Below are 23,558 nucleotides of genomic sequence, written 5' to 3' on the forward strand. Positions count from 1 at the left end.
GTCTTAAATTTGGATTGTGCTTAAATTCCACTTAGGTACCTTTCCCCATCGCTTGGTCAGACGGTATTAAAAATTTCAACTTTCCTAATTTATTCTTGGCTCTCTAAACACACCAACATACCTGGATCCCTCCTTCTTCAGGCACGCATGCAAATGCAGTGACGTGTGCATGCACTTTTTGTTTTTGAAACTGAGTCTCGCTATGTTGCCCAGTCTGGAGTGCAGTGGCGAGTTCTCGGCTCACTGCAAGCTCCGCCTCTCGGGTTCACACCATTCTCCTGCCTCAGCCTCCCAAGTTGCCGGGACTACAGGCGCCCGCCACCATGCCTGGCTGATTTTTTGTATTTTTTTAGTAGAGACGGGGTTTCACTGTGTTAGCCAGGATGGTCTCGATCTTCTGACCTCATGATCCACCTGCCTCGACCTCCCAAAGTGCTGGGGTTACAGGCGTGAACCACCGCTGCACTTTCTTTAATGCTTGTGTTTGGAAATTTCCCCACACTTCTGTTCTACAGGGCATACCTTTTTTCTCATGTTGTTCTTCGAAGAGCTAATGCGTTTACCCATGTGTGCTCTCCTGTGGGGCTACTTGGTGTTCAATGGCAGAGGTAAGGGGAACCTCCCCCCAGAACTTCCCAGCGTTGCATGAGCTCATCTTGTGACAAGATAAATATACAGTAAACATACTGGAATGGGGTAGGATGGGAATAACTCTCTAGTTTCATCACTGATTTTTGAAACCCTTAATAAAAAGACCAAAGAATGCTTTTGTTCAAGTCCCGTAAATTTTACCTTTGGCAGATCAGCCTGTTGAGTCTTCAGTTTCTCCAGTGTTCCAAAGATCCAGGCTCTTCATTTATTCCTCTCTTGTCCCCTTAGCTGAATCTTCGTTCACCCTCACTTCTCGAGCTCCTGGTCTTAAGCAATCCTTTCGTCTCAGCCTCTGAGTAGCTGGGACTACAAGCGTGCACCACTGTAGTACATAGGAGGGGCCCTCTTCTCCTCTATGCCTACCCAGGGCCTCGCATTTAAAGCACAAAATCATTGTTCAGTTCCCACCTATGAGTGAGAACATTGGTTTTGTGTTTTAAACGGGAGGCCCTGGGTAGGCATAGAGGAGAGGAGGGCCTCTCCTATGTACTACAGTGGTGCATGCTTGGAAGGGGAACATCACACACCGGGGCCTGTTGTGGGGTAGGGGGAGGGGAGAGGGATAGCATTAGGAGATATACCTAATGTAAATGACGAGTTCATGGGTGCAGCACACCAACATGGCACACTGCAATCTGGTAACCTTGTAGTATCCCCTCACTTCTGGACATGCACCCACTCTTTCTTAAGCCCTGACACTTCCTCATATTGCCACATGTTATGGCTTTCTTGGTACTCCCCCTCCTTGACCCTGCAGCAGTCCTAACACAGCTGACCGCCTCTTTGCAGCTGCCTCCTGGCTTAGCTTTCTGCCCCTCGTTATCCCTATCCCATTGCCGGTTCTTTCTCAAATACCTTCATAGTCTCACTGTTCACTTTAGATGTGGGTCCTTTAGATGTGGGTCCTTGACACACACTCAGCTTCATTCTTTCCCCCCTTTCACACTCCTATAGATGACTTCTAAGTCGTCATGACTTCAAATATCAATGAAATGTAATGGCCACTCCATGTTTCTCTTTATCTTCATCCTCTGGAAGTTCCAACCCAAACTTTCAACTGCCTCCAGGTTTGCCCATCACCAGGCATCTCAAATGCGTGGCCAAACCCTGTTGCAATTTCCTTTCTACGTTCAGGACTTGCTCCCTTTTTTGTCTCTCCATTAAAGGCTATCTATTCCAAGCCAGAAACAGGATTTTCGTATGACTTGTCTCTCTCGGTAATGCTGACCATATTTCTAAAGTATTTTGACTCTGTCTCATTTTTTTCATGTTGACAGATGGTCAAAATTGAGTTCTCTGCCACTGTTCTCTTCCTACTCTTGGACCCCTTCTCTGTGCAAGAACCAGATCTGATTGCCACCCCTGTCCCAAAAGTTCCTTGTTCTGAAGGCAGTGGAGAACCATGTCCACGTTAAACCAGGAATTCAAGATTCCCCAGCACTGTGACTCTACTTCACATGTTCCTTCAGGGCCCAATTTCTTACCACTTCACTGACATGCAGGGGGTGGGCCAGCCCCAGCAGTCTGCGCTCCAGCCCTGGCATGGGCTATGCGCTTTCTTTTTCCAACTAGAATGTCAACGCTCTACTCAGTGATCTTTTCTGTGAAGCACCTTTACCCTTGGCTCCTAAGCAGAATGAATCCCTGCCTCTTGTGCCTCCGCTGCACTTCCCTTCTAGTTCTATGATGCCACCATGTAATATAGTGGTTTTCATGTTAGTCACTGAGCTTAAGGCATCCATATGGTCTAGTGGGGTGAACAATATGTAATCTTATCTATTTGTCGGCCTGTCATCCATCCATCCCTCCATCAACCTGGCTAGCATTTTAAGACTGGTATGCCTGATGCCAATATTCTTGGATTCTGAATATTATCTAACTTCCATGCAGAGACAAAAGTACATGTTACAGGCTAAGTACATGATACAGGCATCCAGAATCATTTATGTCTTGATGACTGTTAAATTTCCAGGGGCTCAATAACTTAGTAGATTTCAATAAATGTGTTGAATGAACAAATGAGTTAATTCCTAGAAATTAATGGAAGATTGACTTAGGTTATAGGCACAGTAAAAACAAATCCCCCGCCTCCAATTGAACAAAATAAATTTGCTTCCTCCAATTGCTACAGATAATGATCACTTATATATATTATGTACAATATTCTTTACTCCAAAATGTATTTCTGAAGAAACAGATGACCATGCACTGGCAAGCATAGAGCAGTTAGGGCCTAGCAAGAGTAGACCAGCAGTCCTGCGGGAATACAGTCCGAGCTTCTGTAGCCTGAGGCCCTTACTGCTGTGACCTAGGCCACTCCCCTGTCTTGAGCGGGCCACACACCAGCAGCACAAGCACCAGCTGGGTTTTTTAATTGTTAACTTCCAACTTTGCCACTTCCTTCCTTCTCCAATAGCTTCCAATACTTCTCCTAATTTTTTCTTTTCATCTGCTTATGTACATGACCCCATTTTCTACTACATTACAACCCAACCACCCAAAAACATAAATAAGAGAGTAACTAGGTGAAGTGAGCTCCATTAGAACCAATACCCTAAATATTTTCAAATTTTCTTGAAAAAAAAGGAAGACTATACTCTCAAGGATCATTTCTATAGTTTGTTACTAGAGAAGTTTCTCTGAATTTGTAGAGCACTGAAATTATTAAAAAAAAAAAAAAAAAAAAATTCCAGGTAGGAGCAAATTAGATACCAACTGTGATGTTACCCCTTGCCTATTTCTTTGAAATGAAATAAAACTGGCTTAAATGACAATAACTATGACAATACACACATCCATGTTTGCTTTAAAGTCTTTATTATCCTGAATATAAAAAGACAGAGTCCTCTAGGATATAACAGAGTTCTTTACGTGGAAACATTATTTTTTTACAAGTGAAAAAATAAATACCTCTTGGAATAAAGGCTTATATGCTAATATGTGCCATAAAAAAGTAGAGTTTTAATATTTGACAAAATGTCTGTGCAAAGAAACAAATGCATACACACATTACTGCTACATTAAGGCAATATGAAAAGTATACTCAGAAATCTCAGTAAAGTGACAGTGTAGGTTTCTAGCTTTACCTCAGCTAGTATTGCACCCGATAAGGTCATCTAGGTCTCCCGACATCCCAGAAAACCTGCTAGCTGACCAGCTTCCAAAATGCCCAAGTGGGAGTGGAAAACATGTTTAAGAATACAGAAGCAAAAAGAACCAAAACCCCTCTGAAACATACAGAGGGGACAACCCAAAGTTAATACTTAAGCAGTTACTTTACAACAAAACCTCCCCCCACCCCCACCCCCAAAGAAAAACAAAACACAGAAAAGGACACAATATCTAAATACTTATGGTAAGGCTATAAAAGGCTTGACAGTTCAAGGAAAGCAACACCAGTGGGTGAAGCTGGATCGAGTGCTTGGGAGAAGTGATGAGTTAACTACCCTCAGTTGTACACCATGAGGCTCCGTCTCTCACTCAGCAAGCTCTGCTTTCCCTTCCCAAGGAGAGTGCTCTCTGTTTTCAGTCCGAAATAAAATATTCCACCAGCGCAGAAGGCCCGGGGAGTCCTTGACTACTCCACAGTAATCTTATAACAAAATTGGTAGTATTTTATAATCGAAAGCCTTGTGGGGGTAGGGATAGAGGGAGCATAAAGGAATAGGGAGCCACCCACATTGAGTGAGCTGCTTTTTACTAGCCACACTGGTTTAGATCTGACATCTTCAACTTTTTAAAAGTCACAGAATTGATTTGTAAATCTGTTTGCCTTCCAATCATTCTTGATCAAGTTATAAAGACAGAAATGACATTAAAACGACGACTTACGGAAAACTTTCCTATTAAAAATGGTTGGAGCTCCATGACCATACAAAAAGAACGAAATTCTTAAAAGTAATTCTTACAAAATCTGCTGCCAGTAGGAAACTTACCTCGGGATACATTAAGGAGACTTACAACATCATTTCCTAAAAGGTACCCAACTTTTTGGCTATGTTGCCACTTCACTGACATCGAAGACTTTACCTATTCTTTTACTTGATCATAAAAAAAATCAACATCCAAGGAACGTGTCTGCGTCCCAGAGCTCCTCCTGGTCCCCACCACTGCAGTTGTTGATTCTACACATGGATATGTTTTTGCAGTGAGGAGTAGCTGTGTTATTTTTCTTCCTTTTTTTTTTTTTTTTTTAACATCGCGTGGCAGATGGGTGTTGGAGTAATTACTTTCTCCACAATCTATCATTTTTATAGTTTATAATAGTGCAGTTCATGGAAACATGGCAAGTCCAATAAAAGCACAACAGATTAGATTACAGTCAGATTGAGAAGACTGGTGTGGGTTGGCAGATAGACGTGCTGGACGTGCTCCACATGCGACCTGCAGACGGGACATGACTGGAAAAGAAAAGCCAACAGTCTCTGTTAGCATGAAAGCCTTGGTGGGGTCCTGTGTCTCTGCGTGCACCCCCGGTCTCTAGTGCATTTAATTTTCTAAATCAATTGTGATCACAGTGATTTCTAGCTTTCAAATGATAGAGATCTTTGCTGTCTCACAAGTTTGAAAGTTTATACTTTACAAGGGCTTAAACATAAATATTATGAAATAGTATAAACTGAAGGAAATTAATTATATTTTTAGTCAAACACTAAACAAAGTACATTGAGTAAAGCAATTACTGAAGGCGTCTTTCTGTGCAGAGTGTGGTCTCTACGTGAGTAACTATAACACTTCAGGCAGCAATGCAGCAGACCCTTCTTGAAATTGTGTGTCCTTAGCTCAGCTGACTGAGTCAGGCCAACATTTCTGGGCTGATGCCTGCATGGCCAGGGAGGGTGGCTCTGCTCCTAGCCGTAGGTGGCAGCTCCACATTCCTGGCTGACTTCTCAGAAAGTCCGTGCCCATCATCAGCCCTCAGGAGAGACTTACGGATGAGAGTTGGACTGGGTGGGCAGAAAAAGACAAGCCTATGACTGCTTCTGGGGAAAGGACACAGGGGTTGTTTGGTCTTATTAGCTCTGAAATTAGCAGCTTCTGAAGGACTAAGTATTATTTAGGATCAGTTTTACATAAAACCATAGTGACATTTGGCAAACACCTGAGAAATAAAAACAAATTGAAAAAACTTATTATAAGAGGAAATTTAAAATTCTTCTTCATGCAAGAAAGGAAGAAAACTATATGTGAGTTCTCTTTTTATTGTTGTTAATATTAAAATTAGTTTGACTTGCTAATAAATAACAGTCAACCCATATGCCCTTGAGGCATTTGCAATCATAAAAGGAAATTAATCACTAATATCACAGAGTCAACAACCCATCCATGGATAATTGAGAAGTATTCTTTCCCAAATATTTTTTTTTTTTTTTTGAGACGGAGTCTCGCTCTGTCACCCAGGCTGCAGTGCAGTGGCCGGATCTTGGCTCACTGCAAGCTCCGCCTCCCGAGTTTACGCCATTCTCCTGCCTCAGCCTCTCCAGTAGCTGGGACTACAGGCAACCACCACCTCGCCCGGCTAGTTTTTTTTTGTATTTTTTAGTAGAGACGGGGTTTCACCGGGTTAGCCAGGATGGTCTCGATCTCCTGACCTCGTGATCTGCCCGTCTCGGCCTCCCAAAGTGCTGGGATTACAGGCTTGAGCCACCGCGCCTGGCCTCTTTCCCAAATATCTTAAGTAATAAAGACCATCCTCCTAAGTGTCAGGAAAAGGGAGGCAACTTGAAATAGAGGAAGCAGCCCTGGGCCAGGCCTCAGGAGGCCTGGATTCTAGTCCTCAGGTCAGCTGCTAACTAGGTACATTACCCAGGAATCTGAGCCTCATTTTCAGAACTTGAAAACACTGTATAATTTGGAGTAATTATGTTGTTGAAAATAGTACACTCATCTAAAATGTTTCTAAAGGTCGATACCTTTTAGGTCACCAAGTACAAAGACCGTTTCCGGGTGAAGATGGGCATTTCCCGTCGGTGCACGAGCAAGCCAGTACCTGGCTCCTACTCCCCATTAACAGGAGGTATAGGTGAGGCTGCAGGCAAAAGTGGGCAGCTGACTCCCCTACCTGTAGCTGGGTGGCGCAGCTCTCACAGCACACAGTATGGCCACAGGGACAGAAGGTGGAGTTGATCTCCTCCTCGCAGCACACCATGCACAGCATGGCTTCCTTCAGCTTGCGCAGCTTCTCCTGCAGCGCCCGGGTCTGCTGGCAGCTGAGGCCCTCACAGCTGCTGCAGTTCATGCTGCTTTCTGAGGACTTCAGAGGCGAGTGTGAAGGGCTCTGGTTGCTTCTTGAAACGAGGTCCACAACGCCAGCATTGTACAGAGCCCTCCTGGCATGGTCATACACCTCCTTTGATGTTCTTTTAATATCAAAGACATATTTCTTGCCAAGGTTAATGTTTTCATTCAGAAACAGAGATGCCAAGTGGCCCTTCAAGTCACGGCTATACTGCATCATGACGGCGCTGGTCACTGTGTCACACCTGCAAGGCAAGATTGAACATCTACTTTAACACCAAAGAGCCCAGCAGCCCCCTTATTAGCTGTTGTCAACAAGAACAAGCAGATGTTTCATATTCTTGTCTGCACATATGAAAGTAAGTCCTTCCAGTTTTACATCTGGTAGATATCCTCAGTGATTACACCTCTGTTTCCCTAACGTCTCCTAACGTTATGGTTTCCATAAAGCAGTAAATACAGAGGGCAGTGAGCACATACCTCCTCCCCAGGACAGATGCTACCGAGTCAAGTTGCTTATGGAAGAAAAAGGGCATCTGCCTTGAAGTCTTGGCTTTTATGTTAGAAATGTCTACAAATATTCCATTCTGTTTCACAAGTTGTATATCTATTTTAACATAAAAAAAGTTTAAAGATGCCTACGACTTAAATTTCTTAACTTTAATTATCCAAATACCTGAGTCCAATCACAACTTGGCTTCAAAGTACCCTCTGAAATGAGGGGATCAATATTGTTATTAAAAAATCCTTTCGTACACAGTGAGGATTCAGGATAGCAGCTCTGCCAGAAAGAAAAGATGACCTGTGCTATCCTTCTCCTGGGCAGTGGAGCAGGCCCACCCACTCAGGGTTACCTTTAGGGTAGTCAAACTTGGCTTTGAACCTGAGTGCTAGACTAAGTAAATATTTATTCTCCCAGTTCCCTCATCTTTAACATTAGGGTAATAATACTTAACCTCTTAGGGTTGTTGTATTGATTAAATAGGCGTAGAAATCTCCTAACACACTTTGTGTCTAGATTAACGGCATAAGAAAATATGGTAGGAGGCAAGCAGAGAATGTGTTTGTGTGGCTCACACACATGCACCTTCTGTGGGTAAAACAAGACTACATTAACAAGGACTCCACTGCTACTGCAGAAACAAAATGTTCAGAATTTCCTAAATTCTGTACTAGACTCATTGACACAACAATCCAAGGAACTGTAGAAACCTGGCTGTCACCTAAAAACCTTAGAACTGTGGTGCTGAGGTGACCAAGCACATGAGATACGTGCCTGTAGAACGCGTGCGTCTCTGTTATCGCTCTGTAGAGCCCGCTGGCCGCCCTGGTGCTGATCATTTTAAACAAGAGCACAATGCTGTTCCCAGACTCCTTGGTGACCGTCAAATATACATTCTTTCCTGACTGGGTGGCCATCTGCACCACAGGATAAGCTATCCTAAGAGACGGGAAGAGAAAAGAAAGCAGATCTAGAAGGACTGATTCTTCACCATGTGTGTGCTTTTGTGGGATCCCCATTTGCTCATGACCTAGGAGAAAAATCAGACGCTTCCTCTGGGGCTATCACATCACCATGATGCTGCCTCGTCATAAAGATACAGTGAAAAGCAGTTGGGCATATGTGGAGGGAAGTGTAGGAGCAAGTGCTGGGTGTGTACACATGCATGTCTAGAGGTGAAAACAAGTTTTTTATGGCAGTGAATGGGTTATTTGGAAAATGTTAACTCTGCCACATTGTATACCTTGAGTAACATTTAAAATGGTTATTCAGGCCTGAATAAAATTAATATACATGCCAAAATGAAATATTTCATTCCTAAGAGCTGACTGTCGAGTAAATCCCTTCCTACTTTCTATTATGTTGAGAGCTACAGATGTATACACATGCTTAGGTCAAAAAAAGTTAAGTCTTGGCTTACCTATTAATTGGGCTAAAGTCATCTTTACAAATTGAGATTCCTTCAGGTCCAACCCCAATGAGCAGTTTCTGCCCTTCGCTATCCCTCACAGAATGCCATTCTATGCCATAGTTTTCCATTGCCGACACAATCTGCAACACTTGGTATTCAGCTGAAGCCTGGCTGGTCCCCTCTAACTCCTTATGTTTTGCAACAATGCTGGAGGACACCAAGAGAACAGAGAATTAAGTATACAGATATTAACTTTAGAGATAAACCCATGTAGTCTTCACAAGTGAAATATACTAACACTGATGAATCACAACAGCTTAAAACTTATGTATTACTGATGTTTCATGTATTTAGCGAACTTACTGTAAAAAACCTCTAAGACACTGGGATCTCAACTATTAAATACTTGGTAAAAACACTTTGGGGATGCTGGATGGGTGATGAATTGAAGAATTATGGAAAGTCTCTAAAAATATACATAAGTCAAATTTACATATTGGAAAGTCTCATGCATTTGTCCACATATAGTTTATAAGCATAAAGCTGACCCCTGAGGCCCCTGTAGCCAGGGAAGGAGGCAGGCCAACAAACCACAGGAGTCAACTTGGCATGGAGGCCACCCTCTGTTGAGCCTTCAGATGAGACAGAGTTCCACCTGCAGCTTGACTACTGTCTCATGAGCCAGAGGACCCAGCCAAGACATGGCCAGATTTCTGACCTACAGAACTGTGAGACAATTTTTGTTGTTTTGAGCCACTAAGATTTGGGGTAACTTGTTATTCAGGAATAGATAACTAAAATGCCTATTAGATCTCCTGGTTTAATTCTTGCTGGGATGAAGAAAACACCAATATACATAATAGATTTTTTTATTTTAGGAGATTTGTACTTAAAGGCAGAGATTTAAAAAATTCTCATTATATAGCATTTCATATTGTGTTTATATATTTTTCAAGTAAAAGGCTAACAAATTTTAAAAAAATACTTGGTTAAATTGGGCAATGGCCCAGTCTTAACCTCATGAATTATGTGTATGTACCACAGATTCATCTTCTTCTGGAAATGCTCATACATTTGATAGCTCTATGAATATAAGCAGTCGCCCTGATGGCAGCCTCACCTGTTCAAGGTGGCAGAGGAGAGCTCCTTGGCACACAGCTCCTCATAGTTATACTTGGCAGTGTTCTGGTTGTAGTCTCCAAACTTGGTCTGGGCCAGGAGGGCACTGAGTTCCACTGCCTGCTCTGGGGAACACAAAAGGTGGCCTGCCAAGAGGGCCTCCTTGATGTGCAAGAAAAAGATATGCCTGCAGAGCAAGGTGAGAGTGAGGTTACGCTTGGGGATAACCTGACATCAATCTCAGCCTACTTAGCAATTCCACAGTCACTTTTAAGGAGAGCAATTTAAAAAGTCACACTGAAAATGCTTAACATTAAAGAACTTTAAAAAAAAAAACCATCAGTATTAAGACAAAATCAAAGTAAGAACTGAGTTTCTTTGGAATAAAAGTTGTGACTCAAAAACAAGATAAACTTATTTAATACAAGTTTGGTAACATTAAGGCTACAAAACAAAATAATTACACATACACATTTCTGCATTATAGTGTTTTAAAATAAATTATTTTAATCAGAAAAAATGTATCTTGACATAGATTCTCATAGAATCTTAAGGAACCCTATACATAAAGACAAAATTCTCACCTTTATTCAAATGATACCCCTATCTCTAGTCTCAGTGCCAGCTTCTCTCCTAAGAATCACAGGAAAAATGTCCAATCTCCTATAGGCTTCACCACCTGCATATTCTTCACTACCTCAATTTCGGCTCATTCAAAACCAAACTCCATATATTCTTTCCAAAGCCCTTTTCTCCCAATGGAGACCACAGACTGACTTTGGACTCTGTCCAATTTCACTTGACTTTCTTGTCTCTGAAAACTATTTAAATCCAGTTCTATGCTCCTGTTTGTACCTCCTCAATACTACTTGCAGGAAGAATTTACGCTATTCTCTGAGCTGCTCTCCTCCTCCAGACTCCATGCAGGCAGCCTACCTTCCATGCTGCTTGTTTCTAGTGTAAACTTGTCATTTCTCTGCTCAAAATCCTTCAAGGGATCTGTACGGCTTGCCAAGGGAGCACGTCATTAACGTGGAGCTGAGGAGTCTCCGCCATCTGGCCCCAGCTTTCCAGCCACGTCTCCTGTCATTCCCTGCAGCTGCTATGCCCCAGGAGAGGGAACAGTTCCTCTCTGGAAAATCCAGGAAGCATGTTCATGCCATGGTGTCTCTGGTCTTGCTGCTCCCTCTGTCCTGATGGCCATTCTTTCTGTCCCCTTGCTTGGATACCCATTGGTCTGTATCACATGCAAATCCTCTATTCCTCTACTACAGTATTTGACATAACATGTATATTATATATGACTTCTTAAGTGCCTCGAACATCAGAGCGCTCCAAAAATGTACATAAAACTGCATATTATGTGTGATTAGTTTACTTTCCAGCCTTAGTTTCATCCTGCTTGAGCCTCTCCTAGTTGTATACAATACTATACATTTACTAAAAGGTATGCCACACTTAAAAACTCCTGTAAAATTCAGATACTCGTCACACTGCCCAAAACTCTGAAGAGCATCTAAACTGCTGTAGACAGATTGGCCTCAGTTATAACATGTGTCCCTGGCCAATGTGAAGTTTTAACCTTCCTTTGATGACTTGTCATAACCTCTCAAACAAGGTTAATATTGCCACAATATTCCTCCCATTAACAAATGAATTATAACTTTGGCCAGGTGCGATGTCCCTAACACTGCTTCTGTTTATAATATATCTGTGTCTGACATTCCAGGTAGAGGAACATGAACGAGTAAGAATCAGCTAAGAGGAGACAGTGAGGCTACAAATCTAAGGAAGTGCTACACTTAGAGTCTAAAATGTCTGGCTGACAAGAGCCATTAATCTTATTTTCACTAAGAAGTGTTTAAATTCAATGTTTTGTGCATTCTGTAATGATAAAGAAATATTTAAAATGATGAAACTGCCAAATACTACAGTTTTTTTCTTTTTTCAAAGTCCCTGTAAAGAAATCATAGTAAGAATGTGTAATAGCCTGAAAGAAGATAAACATGCTTTTTATTAACCCAAACATCTGCTAATCTTTAAAGTATTTCTGACATACTGCTAAACTGAGAAGGGAGCCCCCATTGGGGCAAAGGAATCACCACAAAAATAACTTGCTGTAAAATAGCTCTCTGAGGACTGAGATCTAGCATTCTCAGCAAGCCATGGTTTACCACACTGTTGCAGGCCTCAAAAGGTTTCTTAGATGACCATTTGATAAACGTCATCTTGGTGAATGTACCCATCTCTGTATTCAACTGGGGTGGAGGCGTGCTGTTAGGAAACTAAAATCTGTATCTATGCTTATGTTAAAGAAGAAATTATGCTCTGAAAGATTTGAAGAATATTGCCAAGCCATGGTTTACCACACTGTTGCAGGCCTCAAAAGGTTTCTTAGATGACCATTTGATAAACGTCATCTTGGTGAATGTACCCATCTCTGTATTCAACTGGGGTGGAGGCGTGCTGTTAGGAAACTAAAATCTGTATCTATGCTTATGTTAAAGAAGAAATTATGCTCTGAAAGATTTGAAGAATATTGCCACAAACTAAGTCTTCTTAGTTTAATTACTGCTTATGTAAAAGTGGCGTCTTTTTTTTTTTTTTTTTTTTTGAGATGGTGTCTTGCTCTGTCACCCAGGCTGGAGTGCAGTGGCATGATCTCGGCTCACTGCAACCTCCACTTCCCGGGTTCAAGCGATTCTCCTGCCTCAGCCTCCTGAGTAGCTGGGACTACAGGTACCCACCACCATGCCCGTCTAATTTTTGTATTTTTAGTAGAGACAGGGTTTCACCGTGTTAGCCAGGATGGTTTCAATCTCCTGACCTTGTGATCTTCCTACCTCGGCCTCCCAAAGTGCTGGGATTACAGGCAAAAGTGACTTTTAACTTATTTTTCAAGTCTAAAGTTAGAGACTAGCTCCTGCTTTACTAAATAGTAAGAAGAGTTTTGAATCAATTCCCCGTCTTTTTGCAACCTGTCCATGCCTACACTTCTGGAGAGACAGTGGCCAAAATCAAAGGCAAAGAAGCAGTAACAGAATGTAAACAGGTGGCAGGCAGCCTGAGAGCACCACTGATCCTTCTCAGCATATGGGCCAGAATTTAAGAAAAGGTCTAGCAAGGGGGATGACTGACCTTTTGGACATACTCCACATTCTAGCCTGGACTGCAGAGGATGCCTGATAAGCATGAAAGATCCTTCTCCTTACTGTCAATGTCAGCTTTCTGATAGGCCCTTCCTGCATTTTGCAGTTTCATGGCTATAAAGCAACCTTTTCATTTCCAGTCAATAAATATTTGTCTTGCATTGCCTCTGTGCCCAGCCCTAAGCTGGGGTTATAGGGTAAACATGTCTGAGAGTTCCTTTTTAGATGGACATATAGCCTTTTAGAATGAAGAGACATATCCCATCAAAATAACTCCAGCCACAATCTAGCTTTTGGGTGACAAGTTTATGTTCTCCAGGAGAACAGTACGACGGAGTACTAGTAGCAAAGGTCAGCACTCTAACAGGCTCTTTCCAAGACAGAGGATAGCAGAGCTCAGAGATACGTTTCTAACAAGAACTTCAATGATGGCTCAATATTTATGGGTGGTTTTGAATCAAGTATTTTCTCTTAGTATTCTCCTCTCAAACCATCTGGATTGTAACTATCTGGGCTCCTGGGTTTTGCCCCCTCTTTTTTTTTTTTTTGTAAAGTAGGCGAAAGGTTACCAATCATATCAAAACAAGCAGAAGAGGTCAAAGAAGTTGTGCCTGCAGTGAATGCTCTTGCACTAAAGATCAAAAGTAGATGACATATTCAATTCAATATAGGCTACATCCTAGAATCACAAACAGAAAGAAAGCCTTTGGAAAAAACTGTTTTCTTTGTCTTAAGCAAATGTCCATGAATATGTCCTATGAGCACAAATTAAGCTCGAACTGCACCTTTTAAACATTCTTCGGGTTATACCTTCTAATTCATGACTCTAAGTTTCACCCAGCTACTGAGAAAACTGACATTTTTAATACATGGATCACATTTTGGGGCCCCAGGCATAAGATTACGGCTAACTCATGTCCTGGCATCATGGGCACAAATGAATTAACATTTACTGAGCATTATGGACGATTTTTTTTTTAATGGAGTGAATGTGAGGATATGCCAAATTTTAATTTTAAAAATGAATCACATATTCTTACTGTATTTTTCTTTCAAAGTACTTCAAATTTTCTCTCTTTTAAAAATTAATTCCTTCTTACAGTGCTAAGGAATGAAGTTAGATCATTTATCTTTTAAGAGTTGTAATCAGAGAACTTTCCTCTAAACACTGGCTTGTCTCATAAAGCAATTATCGAGGAATCAAAGCAGAACTTCCTGCAAACCAATTGGAAGCTATTGATCTGCGCATCACAGAGGATCCCTCTCAGTTACTGCCCTCCAGTGACCTCACCAATTACACCATTTTGAAGAGCTTTTAATGACAAATGTAAAATAACTATATCCAGATTCATTATTAAACTCAAAATTTAAGAACTAACCTACATCTTTAAAACAGTTAAGTGGCTATTTTTTTTTTCAAACTCTCAATTACCAATTCAAACTCTCAATTATTGAGAGTTTTTCAAAACTCTCAATAATTGAACTGTATTTCTCCTGGAAAGCCACGGCTGACTCTAGCCATAGGGAGTAATGGCTGGTTCTGCTCTCCCCTTGTCAGAAGCCACTGTCATCATCAGTCAGCCCGCTTCAGTCCAGTGAGTCACCTAACCACAGTTTATTTTAAACCAAACTTTGACTGCCAAGTTATATTTAAAAACTCTCAAATCACAACAGAATTGCTATGAGAGTTTTCTGTTTTGTATCTTTCATTTCAGTAAAACACAAGTCAGTTCAAGATGGATCATGGGCCTAAATGTAAAAGCTAAAATCGTAACGCTTTAAAAACTAAACGTGAGAGTATCTTCATGACTTCCAGGTAGCAAAGGTTTCTCAGGACACAGCAAAAATCACAAAAGAAGAAAGTGGATCAATTAGGCTTCACCAGAATTAAAAACTTCTACTCATAAAAGGCACCAGAAAAACAGGTAAGCCACAGGAGGAAATACATTTACAAAACATGTATCTGACAAAGGACTGGTATCTAGGGTACATGAAGAATTTGTACAACTCAAAAAAAAAAAAAAAAAAAAAAGGCAAACAACAAAAATGAGTAAATGACTTGGATACTTTCAAAAAGATACATGAAAGGCCAATAAAAACATGAACCAGTGTTTAATATTAATTGTCAGAGAAATGCAAATTAAAACCACAACACTCTACCACTACACACCCACCAGAAAGCTGGCAGGTATGTGGAGGAACTCGACTCTTACATTCTTGCTGGGAGTACAGAATAGCACAATTGCCAAATAGCTTTGGGAAAAGGTCTGGCAGTTATAAAATGAAATGATTACTTACTCCATGACCCAGCTATTCTACTCTTAGGTATTTATTTATTCAAGAGAAATGAAAATATGTGTCTACAAAAAAAAAAAGGTACATACTAGAATGTTTATGGCAGCTTTATTCATACTAGCTGGAAAACAGGTGTTCATTATTAGGAGTATGGATAAACAAACACTAGAGTCATTCAATGGAATACTATCCAGCAATATAAAAGAACCAACCACTGATACGTACGACAATGTGGATGGATCTCGAAAAATCTGTGATGAACAAAAGAAGCCAGACATCAAAGAGTGCATACCGCAAGATTCCATATAGATAAAGCTGCACAGGCATAGCTCATCTCTGGTAGAAGAACACATGACAGAGGTGTGGCAGGCGGCGGACGGGGGTGGGGAAGAAGGGGAGGGGTTGACTGCAGAAGGGCTTGAGGGAACTTTCTGGAGTGAGGACGTTTTAAATTTTGATAGCAGTTTTATTTAAACAAGCACAGCCGTTTGTCAAAAATCATTAAATGGTGCAATTAGGATTTACATAAATTTTACATCAAAAGAAAAAACTGCAAACATTGAGTTCTAGTTAATGTTATGCATGCTGAAGTATTTAGGGCGAAACATACTTATATACAACTTATTTTGAAATGCATCTAAAAAGTAAGACAGATTGATGGGTGGGTAGAGGACTGATAAATGGATGAATATGTAATACATACTAAAGTAGATATATAGTATATATACACTATATAGAATATATAGTGTACATATAGATAGTGTACATATATAGTGTGTGTGTGTGCACATATATAGTGTGTATATATATAGGTGTTCCCTGTAAAAAATCTCCAATTTTCCTGTATGTTTGAAAATTTTCATAAGAACTTAATAAAGAAACACTAGTAAAAATCCCTTAGGGTCAAGGATTCAAATAACTAGCCATATCTAACATGAACCACCACATCTATCTACTTCCTGGAGGGCGTGCCACTGAGAAACTTGTCACAGCCAAATAATTACCAGGTTAGGCCTCTATGTAGGCTTAAGGAGATCCTTTTCAAAGCCGAAAGTACAAAACGAGAATCACTGATGAAAGTGTTCCTGCTCTAAAGCGGTTAAAAGATGTGGAGGGCAGCAGCTGAGAAAATTTCCAACTTCAAAAGTGATCACAACCCACACCAGAAGAACACTTCGAATTGAAAGCAGAAAATCTGCACTTCTAAAAAAATGTGCTTATTCACTCACAGTAGATACCTATCCTAGGCAAACACCAATCTAGGCAGTCCTGAAATCTAAAAGTGTTAACTACAATCTCTTTCTCCACAATCTAGATTAGCCAGGAATGCCTTTTGGTACATTTATTCCATGAGGCCGGGAAGGTTCAGGAATTTTCAGACCTCATCATCTTTTTACATCCTGAGTTACTTGCTAGGTCCTGCTGCTGGTACAGAAGAGGGCTGGGAACAGGCCACAGTGGGACACCATTCAGAGGAAACACACCCAGTGTCCCTACAGCTGCTCAACGCTGGTCACCCTGAGTCTGACCCTAGGTGCCTTCTAAATGCTCAGATTTAATTTTAAATGACATTTTAAAAACCTTCTTTGAATATTTCATACAAATATATAAGCACCAGAAAGTCAAAAAGGGCCTAAAGGTACCCAGACAGGTGTTCCTTGGCTGAAATAAACACATATAATAACACAAACATCCTATAGCCTTAACAAAAGAAAAAATTAAATCAGAAATTCAAAATTTGATTAAATACTTTCTTTGGAAATAACCACATGGCTGCTTTTACTGTTTTTACTTTCCAGGGCCTATTTTGTGTTTGGGCATGCAATCTTTCCTAGATTTCCACATCTAAAAATGATTTTTGTTGGAAGACGGAAATACCTAGTTAATATGTACTTAGGACTATAAATGGGTTGCAGTTAAAGTGATGCTATAACTTGAAAACTATCTGACCTTCATAGACGGCCCAGATAAGTGGTAGTTTCTTTTAGGAAAGAACTAATAGCCACAATAAACACATGGTCTAGGATGGGGTAGAGGGGGTGAAAGAAAGGAAGCAAAAGAATGTGAGGAAGCTCTAAGTTAAGTTCAAGTAGAAAATAATCACTATAAAACATTTTTTAAATGGTGAGGTTTCTTTGAGATACTCTCAACTTTTCAGTTTATAGAAGCAAAGTGAAAAACATCTCTACATCTGTTAGGAAAATTTATATCAGTTAACTCCATTTTTGTTTACTTCCAAGTTCTTAATTCGATGATTCAACAAATATGCAACAGGCACTTATTATTAGATTCTGGGAATACAACGTTGATCAGCTTTCTGTTTAATGGAGTTTAGGTTATTAGAGTGACTGATAATAAACAAATTGCCACATAAGTATATGTAGTATTATAAGCTCATTAAATGCCGTAAAGGAAAGATACATGATGTCCTGGGGGAGTTTAGTCTCCCAAGCAAGGCTAGAGAAGGCTTTCCCAAGGGCTGAGGATGGAGCTGAGGTCAGAATAGGACAGATTTAACAAGGGACGAGTCAGAGTCAAACTCATCACTGCTGGCATCATTGAAATCTGGATGAAATTTAACATCCAGGATTATAGCATTTCTGTGAACATTTAGTTTGGGACTCACAGAGCTCTTGGACTGGGGTTGTTTTCTGGAAAAGAGAATCCATGTGTTGGTGAGCCTTACCTAAGCAAAACATCTCCTAGCAAAGACTTCAGAGCTCTGCTAAAACGTGGCTAAGTCAGGAAAAAAACACAGATTTTTATTGGCAGTGGATGGTATAATTACCATTGTGAAGATGAAGCATATACTTCTCTAATCTCTGGTTTTGAAAATGTTGACAAAATCCAGTCAGAATTGCAGTAAACTCAAAGCCTTTGAAGGGCAAGAATTTCCAAGATGATTATTATTTCAGATCTACTTCCAGAATACATTAATTTGTTTCACTATTCATTTTATTCCATGGCACCACAAACATCTGCTGAAAATGCCTGCTGTCTCCATCGCTGAAATATGCCAGCTGAAAAGTAAGACTCTCCTTTTACATTTGAGGTTCATATTCAAGAGCAAAGCATAATCTAGATAGAAGAATCAAATCTAAAACTAGGCCAAATCAGAACTCTACCTACCATTCTAAGCAAACAAACACTTGATGTGCTTTTTCTGTTTTCGGAGACACATATTTAGGAAAACATTAAGGAAAATAATATAAAGAGGACACGAAAGCAATGAAAAAAGTTATTGCTAAGAGAAATTTAGAAACCATCTCTTCAGGGGCTTTCAAGTAGGATGCAGAGCTGGGCCCATGGCAGTCTGGATGGCTGGTAGTTGGTGGCAGAGCTGAAACTACAATACAGGGCTTCTGCCTGGTTCCCTGGTGCTGTCCTTTGACAAACAGGCCTTCCTGCCCATCATTCTCACAAGGGCCTCCCTAATCTGATATGAACTAATATGTTAACTGCCCTCCCCAACTTGGCTACCTTGATTGTCCCCAGAGGACAACTCTGCCAGGATATTTCAGCACCATTTAATAAACTGTCTAGACACTTTCAGTGTACTATACTACATGCACTCTTATGATTTAGAAAAGAGTAAAAAAATCACCTCTCATAACTGGATTGTCAAAGCTAAATTTACTCACTACATAAACAGACCTATTGTATATTCATGGCATTTTATGTAAGTATTTTACAACAAATAATTAAACATCAAAGAAGTTTATGAACCAGCTTCATTTGCTAGCATTTGTAAATATAAGTATTTTTGTTCTATAGTTTCATGCATGCAAAAACAATGCTAATTGTAAACTGGATCCAGTACAGCTTCTGATGTCCTAATTAAGAGGTATAAATGCTAATTACAAATCACTTTAGTTACTAAAACTTAAGTGTCAGTTATGTATTTCAGCCAACCCCACAAAACCAAGTAAAATTCACCAATATATTAAAAGCAAGTTAAAAGTTAAGGCCACACTAACTTTTCAATGCAATTTCAAAAAGGAATTAAAATCAATTAAAATTACCTAGTTGAACTAGGTATGTACATTCTTTGAGTACTATTATGAATCTCAAGAGTCCAAGTCCATTGAATCAATAAAGGAGAAACCAAGACAGGAAATTTGATTTGAGTTATAATTCATAAAATGTCCCTATTTCTTACATGAATAAAATTGATTTGATAATAGTTACTAATCCAATTACAGGAAAGCACAGGTAGAGACCATCTACTAGTCAATTATAAAGTCTGAATACAACAAATGTATTATGCTATTATCACTGCAGCCATTGTTTAAATGCAGTTATTTGGTACTTCAAGCTTCTGAAGATTTAAAAAATAAATTTGTGCCATCAAAACTGGGTTGCATCTAGAGATCTTGAAATAATTACAAAATCATAATAGGACTACACAATGAAAATTCCAGTATGTTGTGTTATATCTTGTATTCGACTGCAAGTTATGACAGTGAAGCACAAAGCTTTCACAAATCAGCTTTAAATAATCATTTTTAAAAGCCTATTCTGATTAATACAGACAGCTAAAACATCCTTCAATGAAGCATGCAATCACTTGAATATTTTGCAAGATATTTTCAGGAGTACCAAGAATTCAATATACCATCTTCATTCAGAAACAAAATTAAACATCTGCCTCAACCTTTAAAGCTCGATTACAAGGCAAAGTGGAGATTTCAAATTCAAATGAATAGTTTTTCAAAATGAGTTTTTATCAGTCCTTGGGTAAAACAAACAAGCAAATGTCATGTAAAAAACTGTTAAAGGATAACGCTCCTTCATCATTACTTAAAATTTTTAGAATCACATTTTTCACATGCATGGCATATTTCTCAGCCAAAGAATTATGAAAAGCATTAGAACTTAGATCCAAAGTTTGCTATGTCTTTAAAGTAGCTGTTTTCCTTTTTAATTTTTTATATGCCACTGTAAGATTGAAGTCTCCTGCCTTTCAATAAATATTAAATATCAATTTCCTAGTTTGGCTCGTTCTTGAGAAAAGTATTAGAGTGAGTCCAGGGGAGAACATACTTTGTGTGAAAAATGAGACTACATGCTTCAGTTGTCTACCACTGCTGGTGGTGTTTTACAACGTAGAGAGATAAATTCAATCTAAACTCACCAATCCTGTGTAACATATCTGTGGGTTGGAATTCAGTTACAGCAGCCTCAGAAGAGTTCATGAAATTACATTTTCAAGAAACTTAAAAACTTTAAAAATTCTGCATGAAGTCAAACAGAACTCTTGGCTGCACACTGTAATCTGACACTAGGCTGAAGAAACTGACCAAGTTTAAGTAACCCAAGAGGAACTGTTTCCTGCTTTCTGTTAGAACAGTCTGCAATGACCTATAGTAACACTGCTGAGGCAGAGGTTACTATCGGGCATTAGATGATGCTATCAGGAAGTCAGTCAGTCGGGTCAGGTGGTTTTTCTTTCTTTTTTTTTCTGGGGTAGCACTTATCTGAAGTGTTCGTAAGAATTCAACTCTGCTCACCCATCAAGTTTGTAAAGACAAGAAAAACTAAAAAATGAATTGGAAAATGCACTCGGACCAAGTAGGTAGCTCCCTCTTCACCTCAACAAAAGGACTGGCATGGAAAACGTAAGTTAAGATGGAACTCCGCATCAAAACAAACTTGCCTGCGAGTATCTCTGGGAAGGTGCAGCGGCCCTTCTAAAGGGAACCAAAGGTCTATTTGACAGTGGTTTATTTTAGCTCACTTTACCTAGTCTGCTCCTGTAAGATGAGATGAGGCTCCACGAAGAACTTGACTCTCAGTTTAAGCCTGTAAGGGGCTAGCCCATCCATCTGCTGGGAGATCCGGTTCCTCAGGTTTAGCCATAAACTTTCACCTTTGCTACCCGTAAACTGCAGTCCAAAATAATCAACTTCTATGATTCCCAGTCGCCTGCACACCTAAAACAAAAAGGAATGCAGCCTGGATGAGCAAATGGTACATGTCAAAGCAAACCCAACGACTCCCGGAGGCCGACTGCTGGTACTTTTTACAAAGTTCAGTAGTGTTACAATTCCTGATCTAAACTGGAAAAACAAAGTTCTACGGCTCCAACGACACCAAACTACGACCTATAGTATGGAGACTCATAATTCCTTTTAACATCTAGGGCATGACCAATTGCAATAGAGAAAAAAAGAGTCCTCAAAAGTAGCCTTCCAAAAGATGAGGAGGGAAAACTACAGGGTATTTTCCGTCTCATTCCAATGCCCGGAATTCCCTCCACCAGCATACTCTGCACAGCTGATTTTTGGCGACTTATTATCTGGGCAATTTTAACCATCTGGACTCCAAAAATCAAACACATTGAGGCAACACGCCACAAGTGTCAGCTAAGCTTCACAAGCGGTTTCCCAAACATCTCAGAGCTAGAGGGGTTGAGGGTATAGCGTTTTCCTGGGATCACATTTGCTGTCTGCCATACCACCTATGCGCTATTTGGCACCGATCTCCCTCATTCTTAAGGAACCACATGCTTAAAAACAACCGAGCAGTAGATGACCCAAACCTATTCCTCCCGTCCCCCGCAAACCCGGAGATGCAGGTGAACGGTGCATTTGAGAGCAGCAGCCTGAGAAGCAGCGTGAGACAAGGGCCCGGCTTATCTGCCAAGAACCCCTGGGGCCCGAGACTGCTTCGAGTCACTCCATTCCATCCTGGCACGCGGGTGGCACTGCAAGGCGCCGCGGGGACCCGACAGGCGGTATCACGCACATACCTGCCGCAGGTGTGCGGAGCCGCCTTCTTCCGGGAAAGTGCTGGACTGGGGGGATGATGGGGGGCTGGGGGGTGGATCCCGGCTGCGGGCTGCGCCAGGCCCTCAGCGCCGGGGACCCCCGCTGCACGCTTTCTCCGCGCACCCCACGCACGCCAGGAGGAGACCGCGCGCCCCACGCCCGTGGAGAGGAGGGGACGCGCTCCTCCCCGGCTGCAGCCGCAGTGCCTCCCGGCCCCTAGTAGGCGGCGCGCCAGGGTGCCAGGCTTCGCTGCGAGGCCCCTCGGTCTCGCAGGACCCTCCGGGGCCCCCTCTTGCCCCTCGCCCTCACCTGGTTGAGGCAGTCCTCGCCGTTGGCTTTCGCCTCCACCTCCACCTCCATCAGCACCGCGTCCGGCCTCGTCACATAACACAGCATGGCTGGGGCTGCCGCTGCCGCCACAGCCGCCTTCTCTTTGGTGTGCGCAGGGCTGCCGCCTTGTCACGGCTGGGACCCAGCCCCGGACTCGGAGAGGGCTGGCCCTCGAAGGCTGCAGCTCTGTGGACCCTTGTCCTGCGCCCCGCGGCCGCCACTCGCGTCCCCGCCACCCCCTCACCCGCTGCCCGCCAGCTCCCCCTGTCCTCCGCGGTGGCGCCGCACTCCAGCAGCTCAACTGCCTGCGCCGCGACAGGGACTCTTCTGATATAGCGGCCCCGCCCCCTTCAGCTCGGGTCCCCGCCAATCACGGTCTCCCCGCCCCTCCTCCCCCGCCCGGTCAGCCAATAGCGGCGCCCCTCGACCGCGGCCCCCGCCTCCCAGCGCCTGCTGTGTTCCCCCGGCCGCCCCGGGAGGTGGCAGCTTGCGCGCGCCAAGTGCTGCGGGAAGGGAAGGAGGCACGGGAGCACACCCGCCGCCTCTGCCCGCTGGGCGACGCTGCTCGGAGTGAGCGATCGCCCGGGGCTCCAGGCGGGGACGCCTTTCTGCCATCTCGAATTTACGGTGATTAAACACCTGCAAGCTGCCACTGTTCTTCAGATATCTTGGATCACTCCGAGCACGCATTTCGGTTGTGAAAGCAAAAAGGAAAAGGAGCAACCCAAAGCCTAAAGGAAACTGTTTTCGGCCGGGCATGGTGGCTCATGCCAGCACTTTGGGAGGCCGAGGTAGGCGGATCACCTGAGGTCAGGAGTTCGAGACCAGCCTGGCCAAAATGGTGAAACCCTGTCTCTACTAAAAAAAAAAAAAAAAAAAAAAAAAAGCCAGGCGTGGTGGCAGGCACCTGTAATCCCAGCTACCTGGGAGGCTGAGGCAGGAGAATCGCTTGAACCCAGGAGGCGGAGGTTGTAGTGAGCTGAGCTGAGATTGTGTCACTGCACTCTATCCTGGGCAACAAGAGCAAAAAACTCTGTCTCAAAGAAAAAAAAAGAAAGGAAAAAGACTGTTTTCCACCAGGCTTAGCCACAGTG

General features: G+C 41.9%; 1 protein-coding gene and 1 pseudogene across 2 annotated transcripts; one reads left to right on the forward strand and one right to left on the reverse strand.

Moving 5' to 3' along the window:
* The first annotated feature begins 3,238 nt into the window (after positions 1–3,238).
* Positions 3,239–3,319, forward strand: LOC112426797 (small nucleolar RNA U3; annotated as a pseudogene).
* Positions 3,320–3,451: 132 nt separating this feature from the next.
* MYLI (myosin regulatory light chain interacting protein) lies at positions 3,452–22,767 on the reverse strand. Of its 2 annotated transcripts, XM_011742594.2 has the most exons (7): positions 22,444–22,767; positions 21,107–21,297; positions 9,922–10,107; positions 8,811–9,008; positions 8,165–8,329; positions 6,713–7,133; positions 3,452–5,051 (listed from the first exon to the last, which is right to left on the reverse strand). In XM_011742594.2, exons 1-7 carry the CDS (start codon positions 22,528–22,530, stop codon positions 4,962–4,964), a joined length of 1,338 nt encoding a protein of 445 aa, XP_011740896.1. In that variant the 5' UTR covers positions 22,531–22,767; the 3' UTR covers positions 3,452–4,961. The 2 variants fall into 2 exon arrangements, with proteins under 2 accessions (XP_011740896.1, XP_011740897.1); XM_011742595.2 differs by lacking the exon at positions 8,165–8,329 and having other exon boundaries at positions 22,444–22,697.
* Between the last annotated feature and the right edge of the window lie 791 nt (positions 22,768–23,558).

This window comes from Macaca nemestrina, chromosome 5 (genome assembly GCF_043159975.1).
Source record: "Macaca nemestrina isolate mMacNem1 chromosome 5, mMacNem.hap1, whole genome shotgun sequence".
In the NCBI taxonomy this organism is placed as follows: domain Eukaryota; kingdom Metazoa; phylum Chordata; class Mammalia; order Primates; family Cercopithecidae; genus Macaca; species Macaca nemestrina.